At 43.5% G+C, this 14,015-nt stretch overlaps 1 protein-coding gene across 1 annotated transcript in view; it reads right to left on the bottom strand.

Moving 5' to 3' along the window:
- Positions 1 to 13,652, bottom strand: part of LCOR (ligand dependent nuclear receptor corepressor) — a 63,442-nt gene extending 49,790 nt beyond the window's left edge. The window contains exon 1 of the mRNA XM_030031554.2: positions 13,502 to 13,652. Within this exon, the coding sequence (XP_029887414.1) occupies positions 13,502 to 13,598 (97 nt within the window). The 5' untranslated portion in view covers positions 13,599 to 13,652. The remainder of the gene's footprint in view (positions 1 to 13,501) is intronic.
- Between the last annotated feature and the right edge of the window lie 363 nt (positions 13,653 to 14,015).

Raw genomic sequence — 14,015 nt, 5'->3', positions numbered from 1 at the left:
CTACACACACTACATATCAAATTTAGGATATATAAACTATAATCAATAAATGTCAATATTTTCTACTAAAATAGTCATTTTGCACAGAGAATAATTTCATGCCTTTTCTACAAACTTGCTTACATTACTGTGATGCAATACAGTTTAAAAAAATAGCATAATGTTTAACTTTATTCTGGAAAAACAATAACTCATGGCTCATAAGCCAACAGTGGTTCTATTAAATATTCTTGAGGGCCATTTTCTGATGTCAATTTCCTTAAAAGAAAGGTTCTCTGATGAATCTGTCTAGGTGAAACTCCATGCTGTCCTAACCCTTAACTCATTAACTGAAAACAATAAGCTTTTAGAAGTTATCTGGAAAAAGCTGTTCTATTTGGCTTTCTAAGCTTAAAACCCAAAAAACCAAACCACAGAACCTGCCTGCCTTCTCCCACCAGTCTCTCCCCAAACACTATCCTCCAAGTTTTAAGCTAGAACTTTAATAAGAAAAGGCTTCAAACACATATATTTCTTTTGCTCTCATGGGAAGATGACAGGTACTTACCTGAAACTGTTTTTCACCTAGAGTGGGCAATATTTTGTCCGTTTCAAAAAAATGCTTTAAGATATATTTGGAAGATTATCAGAGTTTAGTCTGTAGTTCCAGTACCTTAAAAATAAATAGCCATGATTTCCCTTCAAACAGGTCTCTTGGTTATGCTTACCCTCACCCCATCAAAAAAAGAAAAAAAAGAAACCCACAATCCCCCCAAAACCCCAAAGAAACACACACAAAAACCCCCAACCACCACACCACTAGAAACATCCATTTAAGACTACATTTTTATGCAAAATTTATTTCACTGCTCTGGTTGACCTTCCATTTTTCTTGTCTCTGGATTTCACAGAAACATCTCTCAACTAAACTAACTATACCATTTAGTATGACACTCACAGCCCACTTAATCGAGAGGCAGAACCACCAAAACTTTTAAAATCTTTGTTTTAGATGCACCTTTACATTCCTTCAGTGGATTCAAACAAGGCAAGTAATTATACAGCTATTAAAGTTTATAATCTCCTTTTCTAAAAGCATTCTTTGTGAAGTTTGACCCTCATTTATGCTAAATCTGGATTTTCAAAAAGAGACCTAATTTTACAGAGATATTCATTTTCCTTCACTGGTTCTGAGAGGAAAGACTCTTGGGATATTTCAAGGCTATGATGTCCTGTTAGCTCATATTCAGCTCTATCTTGTCTACCTCCCCTCAGACTGAACTAATAGGGAGGAGCTACCTGAGTAAAAGAATGCATTACCAAGGAGATTTAAAGTCTGTAGACAAGTATTTTGCATGTCATTTTGAGAACGATAGTAAACTTATGACCTTCTGTGAGGCCACCTGAAGTGAAAGATCATATTCCCAAGACCATCTGGCTCATTCTGCTTTAGCCCCCAACCCTACACCGCATGTGGACTGACAGCAGAGAGTGAACTAGTTATTGCACTAACAGCCAAAGCCCATTTGCAGGCTGGCTGCCACGCTGACAGAAAGCAGGAATTTGTCCATAGGAGAGCCTCACTTGTCACACCTAACCACCAGCTGCTCCAGCAGGCACCAGTGCCCTCTTGCAGCCACTGTGAATAGATGGTTTGTAGCTCAGAGGCATAGGACACCACTTGCAGGAATTCTTCCACATACCCAAATCCACCGCTTTCATTCAGGCCCACTCACAGCTAAGGTCCCATGCACCCTGCTCAGCCTAAACTACGACCTCTCACTAAAGCCAAGGCTTATCAAACCCTGACTTCAGGGCCCAGCTTACAAACAGACCCTAATATAGCTGCACTAGCAAAACTATGGGGCAGCAAACCAGTGTTCAGAGCAAGAATACTTTTTTTTTTTTTAAAGAAAGTTTTGCCACTACCGACAGAATCTCAAAACTATGAAATAAATTCAGCACTCTTAACCCTGCAAGTGTGCCAGTACAAACCAGCTCTGAAATTAGCTCTGTCTGCTGCTTACAGGCAGAATCAGGAAAATCCGCCTAGGCAGCACCATGGCATGCTGAGAGCAAAGATCTATCTGCCTCAAAGATAAGATCAGAAAACCACTCATGTCTTCCCCCAAACTGAATATGAAAGAACTATTCCTCTTCCCTTACAGCAATGGAAAGCCCCCCAAGTTCCAGATACTAGAAGAAGGACAGACAGGAAAGAACATCAAGCAGGATTTAGTGCTAGGATGCTGAAATAGCCATGAATATGATATGCAGAAGGTGCTGGTTTCTTGGGAACTAGTGATTTTGCATAGACTTTTTTTTTTTAAGTAGGTTTAGTAGTTTTAGTCCTGAAAAAAAAAAATCCAAAAATAACTGCTTACTTTCTGAAGTTTGTGAGGTGTCATCACAAGCACATTTAGCTGCTAAAGTTCATCAACATGCCAGTAAGTATAGACCAAAGCAGCTGTGATTGACTTCTCCCTACATGCCTTCCCTTCCACCATCTCCCATTATATATAAAGCTACATAAGGCATTTCCTATCCTAGGGGCAGAAGCAGTCCTTGGGCTACAAGGGGTTGAGAAAATTTAAAGCCCTATCTGCTGTTCTTATTTGGAGCACAAAATTCAGTTCAAAGTACAAGCAGCAGGAAGATACGAATTCAAGATTAGTCACAGGCAAGCAGATGATTAAGGAACAAGAACCAATCTGTTTGTTATAGGCAAGGAGTGCAGCCTCCACAGCAAAGTAGACTACAGTTCTGCAACATCTTTAACTTACGAAGTCAATTTTTAATCTAATTTGAAACTGAGTAACTTGTTGAGCAGAGTAACCTCTGAACTCTATATTCAATTTTGTACTGTTAGCGCACTCAGTCTGTGACCTCAGCTATGGTTCTAATAAAATAGAGTGAGCTGAAGAGTGGTCAGGATGGAGACTATTTGGGCTTTGATACCCAGAATAGCAGGGCACCTAGGGATTACCAAACAGCCTAGTGTCCATTCCAAACTTCAAATACCTTCTAGTCATTAACATAAATAAATTCACGTCCTCCTGAGACCAAAAAGATGGTTTACCTGTTGTTTCAGGGTATCTGCCAATGCACAGCACAGAGACTACATCAGTTATGCCTGTGTATTCAAAATTCCGTTTACAACCATGTAAGGGAGGAATGCTAATGAAATTTTTAGATCCAACACAAACTCTGTAGCAGCAGTTTGGCCTTCACAGCAAGGTTCTTGGAAGGGAAAATAAGGAAGCCCTGAGTATAGGGAGTACAGCACTTAAAACAGACCTACTTAATGCCACTCTAACCTTTTTCCAGAAGTTAGCTTTCAAGTTGAAGTTTTCCACGGTTATTCTCCTCCGTGACACCCATTTTGGGATAAAATATACTTTTAAATAGCTAGGTATGAGAAAAGAAAGGAAAGATAAAACTCAATCCTAATCTAATAGATGAATAAATATCAGCTCATACTCCTTAACACCTACAGCCACTTTGGAAAGGAAAAACAGCCCTTGTTTACAAATCATTTAGAGCAGTAATTTTCAAACTGTGGGCTCCTGAAAAGCATAAAGACCCCATGCAATTTAAACTATCGGCAATAGCCTTGTTTTTCCACAGTTGCTTCTTGCCAACTCCAGGTTGAAAACCACTGATTTAAGAGAGCCCTGGCAAAACACAGTTCTTCTCTCAATGGTTTTAGGCTTGTTCAAGAGATAAATACAGCATTTCTGCTGAATTCAAAAGATCACACACAAAATGGACCTCCACATGGCCTGTCTCATCTGAGCACTGAAGCCGTTCACTCCCAAATCGCTGCACATCACTCAAAAAAATTGCAGAGGCAAGACCAAGGGATTAGATTTTGTGAAGAGTTTACAAAAATACTCCTGTAAGATACGAGAACTAGGTTCTCATAGCATCTTACCATACAGTTCCAGATGATTACATTTTTATTACTTCATATGAATGCACAGAATTACAAGGAGGGCAGAAAAGTATAAATAACAAGAGAAACGTGCGGGCTGTAGTTAAGCATTTAACCACAAATACTAAAATTAGTGTTATACTTGCTGTAATTTTGCCCCCCAAGTATAAGCTAGAATAACCTAAACATTCATGGGAAACATTTCAGCAAAAAAGTTACTTTTTCCCCCTCCAAGAGACTTTGACACTTCATTTTTACAAAGGCTTGGTACACTTGTCTTACACAACACCTTTTGCAGTATGGATACTCATCTAAACCTACACATAACCAACATTTCACACTTAGTTTTTCCCTCACACTTTTCCATCCTTCACTCAGTCTTGTAATATTTTGAAAGATAGTAAGCTACAGTATGCAGATAAATGATAACCACTAAGGTCACTGAAACATTCCACTTCCAGTTGAATAGGAGAACAACTTTTCCAAAGGACATTTAAAACCAGCAAGGGGCACTCCCCTTACTTGGCAGTGAGGTCAATTAGATCAGGAAATGGTTATCAAAACAAAAGTGCAGGTTTTTTTTCTAAGAGAAGTTTTCCTCACTGCCTCTTTTTGAAGTGAAGACTATCAGATGGCTGTTCTTCCATAGAAAATAAGTAAGATCCTTGTGAGAAACCCCAGCAGAGAAACTGTTGTATCATACAAACTTAAGTTTCACTAATCACTTCAAAATATAAAAGAGAAAGCTAGGGATAAGGTAGATATGCTCCTCCTTTTCTAAAGGACGTAAAATGGAATCACTGCTTTAAAAAGATTGCTTTTAAGCTTTCTTAGGTCAGAAAAGGAAATGACCTCCATGCTTTCCTATTCTCTTGCTTTTGCAGAGCAAAATGGAAGTTATTAAGCGTCCACCTCTGCAAAAAGTTTTCTTCACGCAAAGGATAAAATGGCATGTTTTCAGAAACGCATCTAGAGATCATGATAAAGCATCTCCTAGAAAGCAGTTTTCATCGTTTTTGCCACAATTACAAATATTAACCAGGAGAAGACCAGACTTGAGACAAGGTCTGCTGCAACACTAGCTTAGCTTCAACTTGTTCATGAAAAGGACAGAATAACTGCCAAAGAAGCCAAGAGCCAAGCAAGCCAGTTTGCTATGAGCATTTAAACAAAGCCAATCCATTTTGTGTATTCCAATATATAAATATTTCTTAAGAAGCCCAAGACTGCAGGACACAAGGCACAGGCTGAGAGGGCTCTTCTGGCCACAAGACTCCCCAGTTGAAGCGTACAAGCACACTACTCCAACTCATCTGTAGCTATCCCACGACAAAGTTTCAAAACTCACCCACATGTTTGTCCGCACATTAAGCACAGGCAGAGTACATAAGAGTTTTGTGCATATGAATTGCTGTGGAGAGTTTTACAGCTGCAGGACTAGCCTGTTCTTGCAAGGCAGGAGGCTGAACTCAAAGTCTACTACACAGGTAACATAGCAAGCTGCCACCTGTCACATACATACAGTAGCAAAGGGAGTCAAACAGCACATTGCTACAGACTAATGACTGACACCGCTATGTGCTCAGGAGAACAGGGTGAAGAGCATTAGCGTTATGTACTGGCCTGGAAGTATTAGCGTGGGGAATTGCAGGCTGTGGGCTGAAACTTTCACATCCTTTTGTTAGTGTAACCAATGAAAAAAGAAATCAAGAAATGAAGAACTCTGTAGCTTGACTACCTGTTCCTCTTCCTACTCTGTCAGTTACTCCACTTTTGAAACATGAGCAGCACCCTAATCTAGTAACAGCAGACAAGGGCAAAAGACCGCATCATATAGACTCATCCATGCAATTCTCTCCAGCTAGATATTGAAATGCCTATACTGTAAGCATACACAAAAAATGTTCAAAGAGAACCAGGAAATTTTTCATTAGTAAACTCAGCTCAAGAGTTAAGATTGTTTGGTGGCCTCTGATGTCTTTCCACACTGCTAGATTCAGCTTCTGAAAGCTTCCTTTGTTAATGAATACTAGGCTCTTGTCTAGTCCTCTTTTCTCCCCCTCTTCTCCCTCCCATAAAATATCATGGTCCTCAGGGCATAAGGAACATCCTTTGTCTCCCTGCAAGTCTTCCCTGTGCAGCCACTTCGCTGCTGCTTTTGGAAAATGCAACAGGAGTACCATCTTTTCTTTTCTCTGTAAGAAGAGTAGAAAAAACAGATGGAGACATCTAACAGCAATTTTACTACATAGGAAGTGGTGTCCTGCAGAAATGTTGAAACACCATAACCTCCACTTCATCCTTCATGTGCCAGCAGTGTTGATGTAGAACTTAAATCTACTACTCAGCTTTGAGCGCTGAATGTTTTTGTCAACTCACCATAAAAGAACACATGATACTACACAGTATACAAGGCAAACTAAATCTGAGGCAAAAGGTAAATGACTCGAAGATGTCCAGAGAAATATCAGTATAGCATTCTTCAAGAGAAAAAGAAAGAAGCTGAAGCTCTCATTTCCCAAAAGAAGATGAGGCCACATGGATTTATCAGAGAAGACTGAGGAACCCCAGAGGCTTGCAGAGATACTGGGGAGAGGTGGTGTAAAGCTGCAACTTATTAATGGAGGTACTGGATGAGAGCATCCAACATGGTTGGGAAAGCAAAGCCCACAGTTTCCTATCAGGGAGGGAGCCTGGTATAACCCACGGCACTTTGAAGAGGGAGACTGAAGCAATCTTCCTGCTACTGTAAGTGAACACGATGCATGCAGAAATTAGCACTTATTCAGCAAATGACAACTTGGATTTGTGCATGTGTGACAATACCAGTTGAATAGCCTCAACTCGTCATTCTCTGACTCTCCATCCTCTGCAGATGTTGTAGCAAAAAAAAAAAAAAAAAAAAAAAAAGATTGTTTTTCAGTCAGGTCTAGTCAGGGAACTGATTCACCAAGCTGCCACACATAGCTGTGGCAGCACAGAGGACTATTTAAGCCTGCTTAGACGGCACTGCTATCAAACATAACCAAAGTCTGTAGCGCAGTTACAAGACAGAAGATGCAAACTAGAAAACTCCCTGCCTTTGGAGAAAGCTATTCTGTTCTCTTCTCCCCTTTGCTTCACACCATAGAAATGATCCCATCCAGTGCTTCAGATGAGCTCTCCTACTCATCTCATTCCTCACTGGGATGACTCAGGTTACTAAGCATCACAAGATTAGCTGGTTTTGCGGAGTCTTCTGTCAGTTTAGTAAAAACAAGCACTACCACCCCTTTTGGCCAGAGGTAGAGCCTAGATTGGCTGAGCCCATCCCACCCAACCTGCCCTCAGAAAATCCCAGAAGCTTTGTATTTCTCAGAGAATTAGAAATACCCATCCCAGTAACCTTTGAGAACCAAAGCTTCATCCTCTTAAGAGTGAAAATATATATATATAGGAGGGTGCGGAAGAGGATTGGAAAGTCCCCTGTAAAATACTGCAGTAGTGTCCCCTCCACCCCAACCAGCATGACTGGGCTACCTTTCTTTAACCCTACTAAATGCCTGGTTTTCCTCAAACCTTGCCTAAACTGACTTTTAGGAAGTATTCTCATTGTTATTTTACATTAGCCATGAAAGAACACAAGTTCTCAGACAAAAAAAAACCCGAACAAAACAAAAACTGAACACCAAAACAAATGACAGTAATGTCTGGATGTAAGACAGCCTAAGACAGCAGAGCATTAAGCCATTTAAGTACTATGCAATAAGGATTCAGACAACTGAGCACAAGAACTGGCATTTTGTATCATCCATTCTTAGTTAAAGTGCAGTTATTGTATTTCTGTACACAACAGTGTTAGGATTATCACCAATATACGGCACAAACCGGCAAAAAATGGCTTACAAGTTTTGAACAGTCCTTCAGGTACTCTTTTAAAATGGTGCCATACCACAAAGCTGTAAATCTGTAGTATATATATCTCAATATAAATACTACAAAGATTTTATCTAGGTGGATTTGGACTATTTCCTGCATGCACAGAACGGATTACTGTAATTCATTTTGAGAAGTTCTATTAAAAGTGAATGATCTCTGAATGTCATTAGCTTTTAGTCAGAAATTAAGTCAAAAAAACCCTACACTTCCTGCAGGATGAACATGTCCCAAGAAGGAAACCTCTCACCTTGCAGTGATAGTTACTACTTCACACAAATTAAAATAGATTTTTGTTCAAACGCAAACTAAACCAAGTGATTTGGCCTAGTCCAAAATTTCATGTCACAGCCACCAGAAGAACTCAAGATGGTATAATAGAAAGTGGTTGTCAAGATTTTTTTGAGTATACTTCTACTTGGTTGACATAGTCCTTCTCGGGGTAGAAGGTATTCTTCATTTGCAAATAGAGAAACAAGGGGAAATCTGAAGTGACTTATGGAGAATCCAAAGAGATATTTGAAACAGATCTAGATACATCCCCCGCAGTTCAACTTCTACTGTTCTTCAGATGCATACCATCCTTCCATGCACATTTAAAGTAAAGCTAAATATCAAGCTGTAAATTTCACTCCTTACAACTAAAGATTTTTATTTTTAAATGACAGCTGCCTCAATTTTTTTCCTGGCATAACTTTGTCATAAGAGGGTAATTCTCCCTCCTTGTATCCATCCTGCCAACAGGCAAAAATGTGTGTAGACCAGATCTTCTTGAACAAGCCTTCAGCTACAATACTGTAAAGTTTCTGTACAATGGATTTATATTAATAAAAAAACCCCACAAGCTGCATTTACATTACATGCAGGTTGAAATAAGGCAAATAGTACCACTTGCACATTTGCTGGTGACATAGCTGGGGGCATATCTAAAACAGATAACAGTTTAGAATAGCCCTACATTTAAACTTTTACTTTCGCACTTACTTTAACTTGCTTTTTATTATTATTTTTCATCAACATCAGGGCTATAATAACCTTTCTCATTTTGAAACAAAGAAATACAATCTGCCCTTTGAACTAGAACTACGTTAAACACTTGGAGACTCAAGCCTACTTCCAAAACAATGAGATAACACGGCTAACTGGAAGCAGCAGCTAATTCATATCACATACAGGCTGGAACTATACCCAAGCAATAATCAAGATAAGAAAATATAATAAAGATTTCAGAATTATTCAACTGTTATACACCGTCTCTTGATTAATATTAGCTTCTAATACTTCCTGATATATCACATTTCTTTCACAGGATCCACACTTTAGTCCTAAGTATCTAAGGTCACTGAAGACCAGCACTATTCAACACATTAGTACACAGAAACAGACCAGGTACTTAGGTTCCAGTATTTCAGCAGCAACAATCATTAAAAAAAAAAAAAAAAAAAAAAAAAAAGGAAATTACTTCAGCTTATTTTCACAGCTTAAGAGTAAAATCAACAGCTAAGCAGCATCTCAATGAAACACTGACAGAGCTCAAGATGATTGGAAATCTTATGTGAATGTTACAGGTTTTCCCTCTAAATCATCATTTTGCTCCCCAAACTAGGATCACTGCTGAAGAGAGCTAATACATTCCCTCCCTGCTCCCCCCCCCCCCGGCCCCGGCTCTAGTTCAGTCAGGCAGTCTCTAAGAGTACAGCTAATATTTAACAAAGGGCCAAGCATCACCAGGTAGTAGAAATGTATGCGACCACCTCAAACTATCACTCCAGTAACCACACAGCATTGCAATGCTATTACTGCCTGCATAAAAGGTGTCAGGAGGATTTCAGGGATCTGTGGGTTCTCTCTTCCCTCTAACTCCACATTCCTTACTGATCTGATCTCATCAACCATTTCCAATTCAGCAAGTGTCTGAACAGGTGACTGGAGGCTGGGAGAGGGGGGAAAAAAAAATTAAAAAAATAAAACCATCACAAAGATTTGTCTCTAGGTATCTGCTTTTGGCCACCAAGAAAGACACTAACACTCAAGACTGCTACAGAGAACACGCATGTCAGCACCAAATAGTTATCCTCTGGCACACCGTGTCTCTAGAATCAAAGTCCTACCAGGGCATCAAGACACTACGACTGCTCCCGGCTACCCTCCCATGCTGTGGTTCAACAGCCTCAATACATCTCACTGCAAAGGGAGCTTAGACACCCCTTCTCCACACTTCCCTCCACCTCCAGGCCACGGCATGCTGCTCCCTCAATTGCATCACTGCATCAACGGAACTGCTCACAGACCTGTCCCCCACCAGCTGCACCACCTCCCCCTCCCTCAAAAATGGGCTTGAAATGCATGACAAGGAAGGAAGGTTTAAGCCAGTTCAGTTCCCTGAGCTACCTCCCACAAAAAGCTGTGCTGGCACAACTGAAGGTGCAACTCGGTGGCAGTTCAAGATGATCTAGATCTCTGCTGCTTCGTTATCACTCTTTTCCTTTCCACCAGCTATGCATTCTCACCCTCTTCCTTGTGCTAGCACTGGTATTTGCTTGACCCAACAGTGAGCCAGTCCAGGGAGCTATACTAGCAGAAAATTATTCTACTCCCTCCAAAAGAAGACGTTTTCTGCTAGCAGAGCTCCCCTGAATTGGCTCCTGATGGTCAAAGGTGGTCCTTCAGCCCTCCTGTGTTTTTGCTCCCCTTGAGAGCACAAGCTTAGTTTGACAAACTGTCATGAAGCCACAGCCAAAAGAGCAGCCTATTGGAGAAGCAAGAAATAAGAGAGGAAAGTGAATTACTTAAGCCATTTTTAATTGCCAAATGTGCTAGTTCAAACCACAGACTTTATTTTTTCTGACTACAACACTGTGTGGTATTAGAATGACTTTTCAGGGAATGATGCTAACACAGAGAATCCCACACACTTCCGATTTACTTTCAGAACTAAATATGAATGGGTATTTCTGAAGTAACAAGAAGGATTTTCCAATACTCTGCCTCCCCATGTTTATCTATCAGTATTTATTACAGGACCAATTTCTTAAAAACTTTTACAAATGGTCAAGGTGAAACAGAACATTACATCATTTAACAGGTCAACTTCCAAATCTCAAGGAACATTGTCAAAACTCACTTAAAAAGGCAACAGAGATGTATTTGGGGCAAGGGGTTAAGATCACAGCATAATTTCAGCTGGACATCCTGGGCTAGTGCAATAAAATAAACCTTTTAGAATTCTATGAAAAAATATCAAAACCAAAAAAGGTAACAATTAACACATTTACATGACCCAACAATTTGTGCAAGATTCATACTAAGAACAGGGCAGGTCCGAAGATCTCATAAAGCTGATCAATTTGAGGTTGAAACTATTTATGACATAGTGCCATCAAGATAAAAGTCACATAGCACTGTTACACTTTGGACTTTTTTTTCTTTTTTTTTAAAATGGTTTTGTACTTTACCTCCAAAAAATTCCAGTCAACTCTGTGCTTAACAGTATTCACAGTATCTTTTGTTAAACACACACAGAGGGACTTTCACAGAGAGAAATCTTTTGGACAAACAAAACATACATCAAATTTAGGCATGAGGAAGAGATATGGAAGGGACAGAGGCGAAATCAACTTCTCCAGGAGCTGGCAATTTAAATGGCTTCAGGGAAGTGAAACAGGGTGTGTATAAATGGGGTGGCAGGGGGTGGTGTTGGTGTTTGTTTTAAGTTTTAGCACGTAGGGTTGCTAAGAACTTTAATAACATAGAGTTTTCCTTGAGTCTGTAGATAATACAAACTTTTCTAGCTACCCAAGATTTTCCCAAAGAGCAGCAACATGAACAGACACAATTCTTGCCTTTCACCCCAACACAAGATCTGCAACAGCAGCTTTGAAACTGTCCTTTTTTTTTTTTTTTTTTCCCTCTCCTTTCTTTCCTGCGCCCCCCCCATTTACTCCTCAGACCTATCTGGTTAAAACTCTGAGCAGCAGGACAGCTCCACTGGAGGATTCAAGGACCTAGCAATAAAGCAGCAAGGACCAAGAGGAAGACAAGATGACATGCTGCAAGTAGGGAGTTTAGAAAGGACTAGAACAGGTGATCTGCGGCAGCCGAGGTAAGAGGAGATGAGAAAAGGAGATAGAAGTAAAATAAATCCGGTTCAAGCAGAGGTGGAAGCCAACAAAGTGTTCCCAACACAGCAAAGCTAGAATAAAAATAAAACCCCATAAACTGGATCTAGAAGCATCACTAATTGGTTGGAAAGAAAACCCAGCACTTTTGTGTAGAGGCTGAGTTTCTCAGCAATGTATTGCCCTTGAATCACTTTATGCTTGAAACAAGTTAATCACTCCTATTAATCTGGAGTTAACAAGCATCTAGTGCACACTTGTAAATTACAAAAATTTAAACATTTAGATGAAGCCAAAAATATATACGGCAGCAGTTACAACTCCTGGTGTAACCAAAAATGGTGTTTCAAATCCCTGATAATGAACTAGGATGCTGAGCTAACTGACAATAAGAGGTTTAACTCTGCACACAAGGAACTAAAGTGAATCTGTGAATGTTATTACAGATTACCTACCCTGAGCAGTCACTGGCAGATTACGGCCATATTTGCATATATAAAAATAAAATGTGCTCAATTAAAAGCAGGAGGCCAAACAAGAAGAGACATACCAGTGTTCTCATTAGAGATTTTTAAGATTACTCTGGAAGTTCATAGTCTACTGTTGTCAAACCTATTTTACTATCTTTGCAGACACCCACCAAATTCCTGGCCTAGAGCTGGCGTTTATGTGTATGTTGGGACCCGTAGAAAGGGCCTCGATTTCTGAGTAGGGAAACAGAAAAGGGCGAAATCTGTATTTTGAATGGAGAAAGTTACTCGAGATGAAAGGGCACGGGGGACTTCTTTTTTCAAAAAACCCAAACATCTGACTGCAAGGAACCTGCATAACAACAAACGCGCACAAGAGAGGAGTAGGGGAAAAAAATAAAAGGGGGGGGGGGGGAGAGAAGGAAAAAAAAAAAAAAAAAAGAAGAGAAAAGCAATCACACATCCTTTTAACCCCCGCGGCCCCGCGCCAGATTCGCGGCGTCAATCCGGCACCCCGATCCACAACTTTCCGCCGGCCCCGCTACCGCGCTCCCCGCCTGCCCGAGCCTCCCCCCACGGCTGCTTCGCCCGCTGGGGCGCGGGGCGGGCGCGCCGCCGCCGGCTCCGCGGCCTCCCTCCCTCCCTCCCGCTCGCCTCGCCTCACGGCGGCGGGCCGGGCCGGGCCGGGCCAGGCCCGCCTCGCCTCCCGCGGCGGCGGATGGGCAGTGACAGGCGGGCCGCTCCCCGCCGGCGGGCGCGGCCCCGGCCCCGCCGTAAACAAGTTTGAAGGGGCCGCGGCCGGGCCGGGCGGGGAGGAGCGGGCGCAGCGCTGACAGGGGCCGCACAAAAGGGCAGGGCAGGACCCCCCCCCCCCCTCCCCGGCGAAGGGCGGGGCCCGGCCCGGCGCCGCTCGCCTCACGGCGGCGGGGGGAGGGGGGCGGGCCCGCAGGCCGCGGCGCCGCTCGCCTCACGGGACCCCCCCCCCACCCACACACCACCACCGCCGGCGGCGGAGCCTCCCCGGCGCGGCCGCCGCCGCGGGGCCCGGCCCGGCCCGGCCTCCCCGCCGCGCCGCCGTCCCTCACCTACACAGTGAATGAGCTTGTGTCGCCACGAATCGAGCTGGTGGCGGACGCCGCGCCTCTCGATGGAGCACTGCTGCCGCCCGCACGGGCTCGCCATCTTCTGGGCGGCGGGCGGGGGTGGGGGTGGGGGCGGCGGCGGGCACGGCCAGGGGGGCAGGGACGGGAAGGAAGGGCCGCGCGCCGCGCCGCGCCACGCCCACCCGCCGTCAGCGCCCGCCTCGCCTCGCCGCGCCGCGCCACGCAGGCGCCGCCGGGACGCGCCCCGCCCCGCCCCGCCCCGCCGCCGGCCCCTTCCCGCCGCGCGCCTGCGCCCGCGCGGCCTCCTCCTCCCCGCCCCCCCCACCTGCCCGCACGTGCGGCGCCGCCGCGCCCGCCCGCCGGGGGGCGCTCTGTCCCCCTCCCCCCACCCCCAGCCCGCCGCCTTCCGTTAGGGCGCGGGGCAGCGCGCGCTGCCGCTGGACCCCGGCGGCGGCCCCCCCCCGGCCTGGCCGGAGGCTGCGGTCCGGCGGGGCCT

Source organism: Aquila chrysaetos, chromosome 11, assembly GCF_900496995.4.
Source record: "Aquila chrysaetos chrysaetos chromosome 11, bAquChr1.4, whole genome shotgun sequence".
Taxonomy (NCBI): Eukaryota; Metazoa; Chordata; class Aves; order Accipitriformes; family Accipitridae; genus Aquila; species Aquila chrysaetos.
The sequence above is the reverse complement of the archived record's forward strand: the minus strand, read 5'-3'. Positions and strand labels throughout refer to the sequence as shown.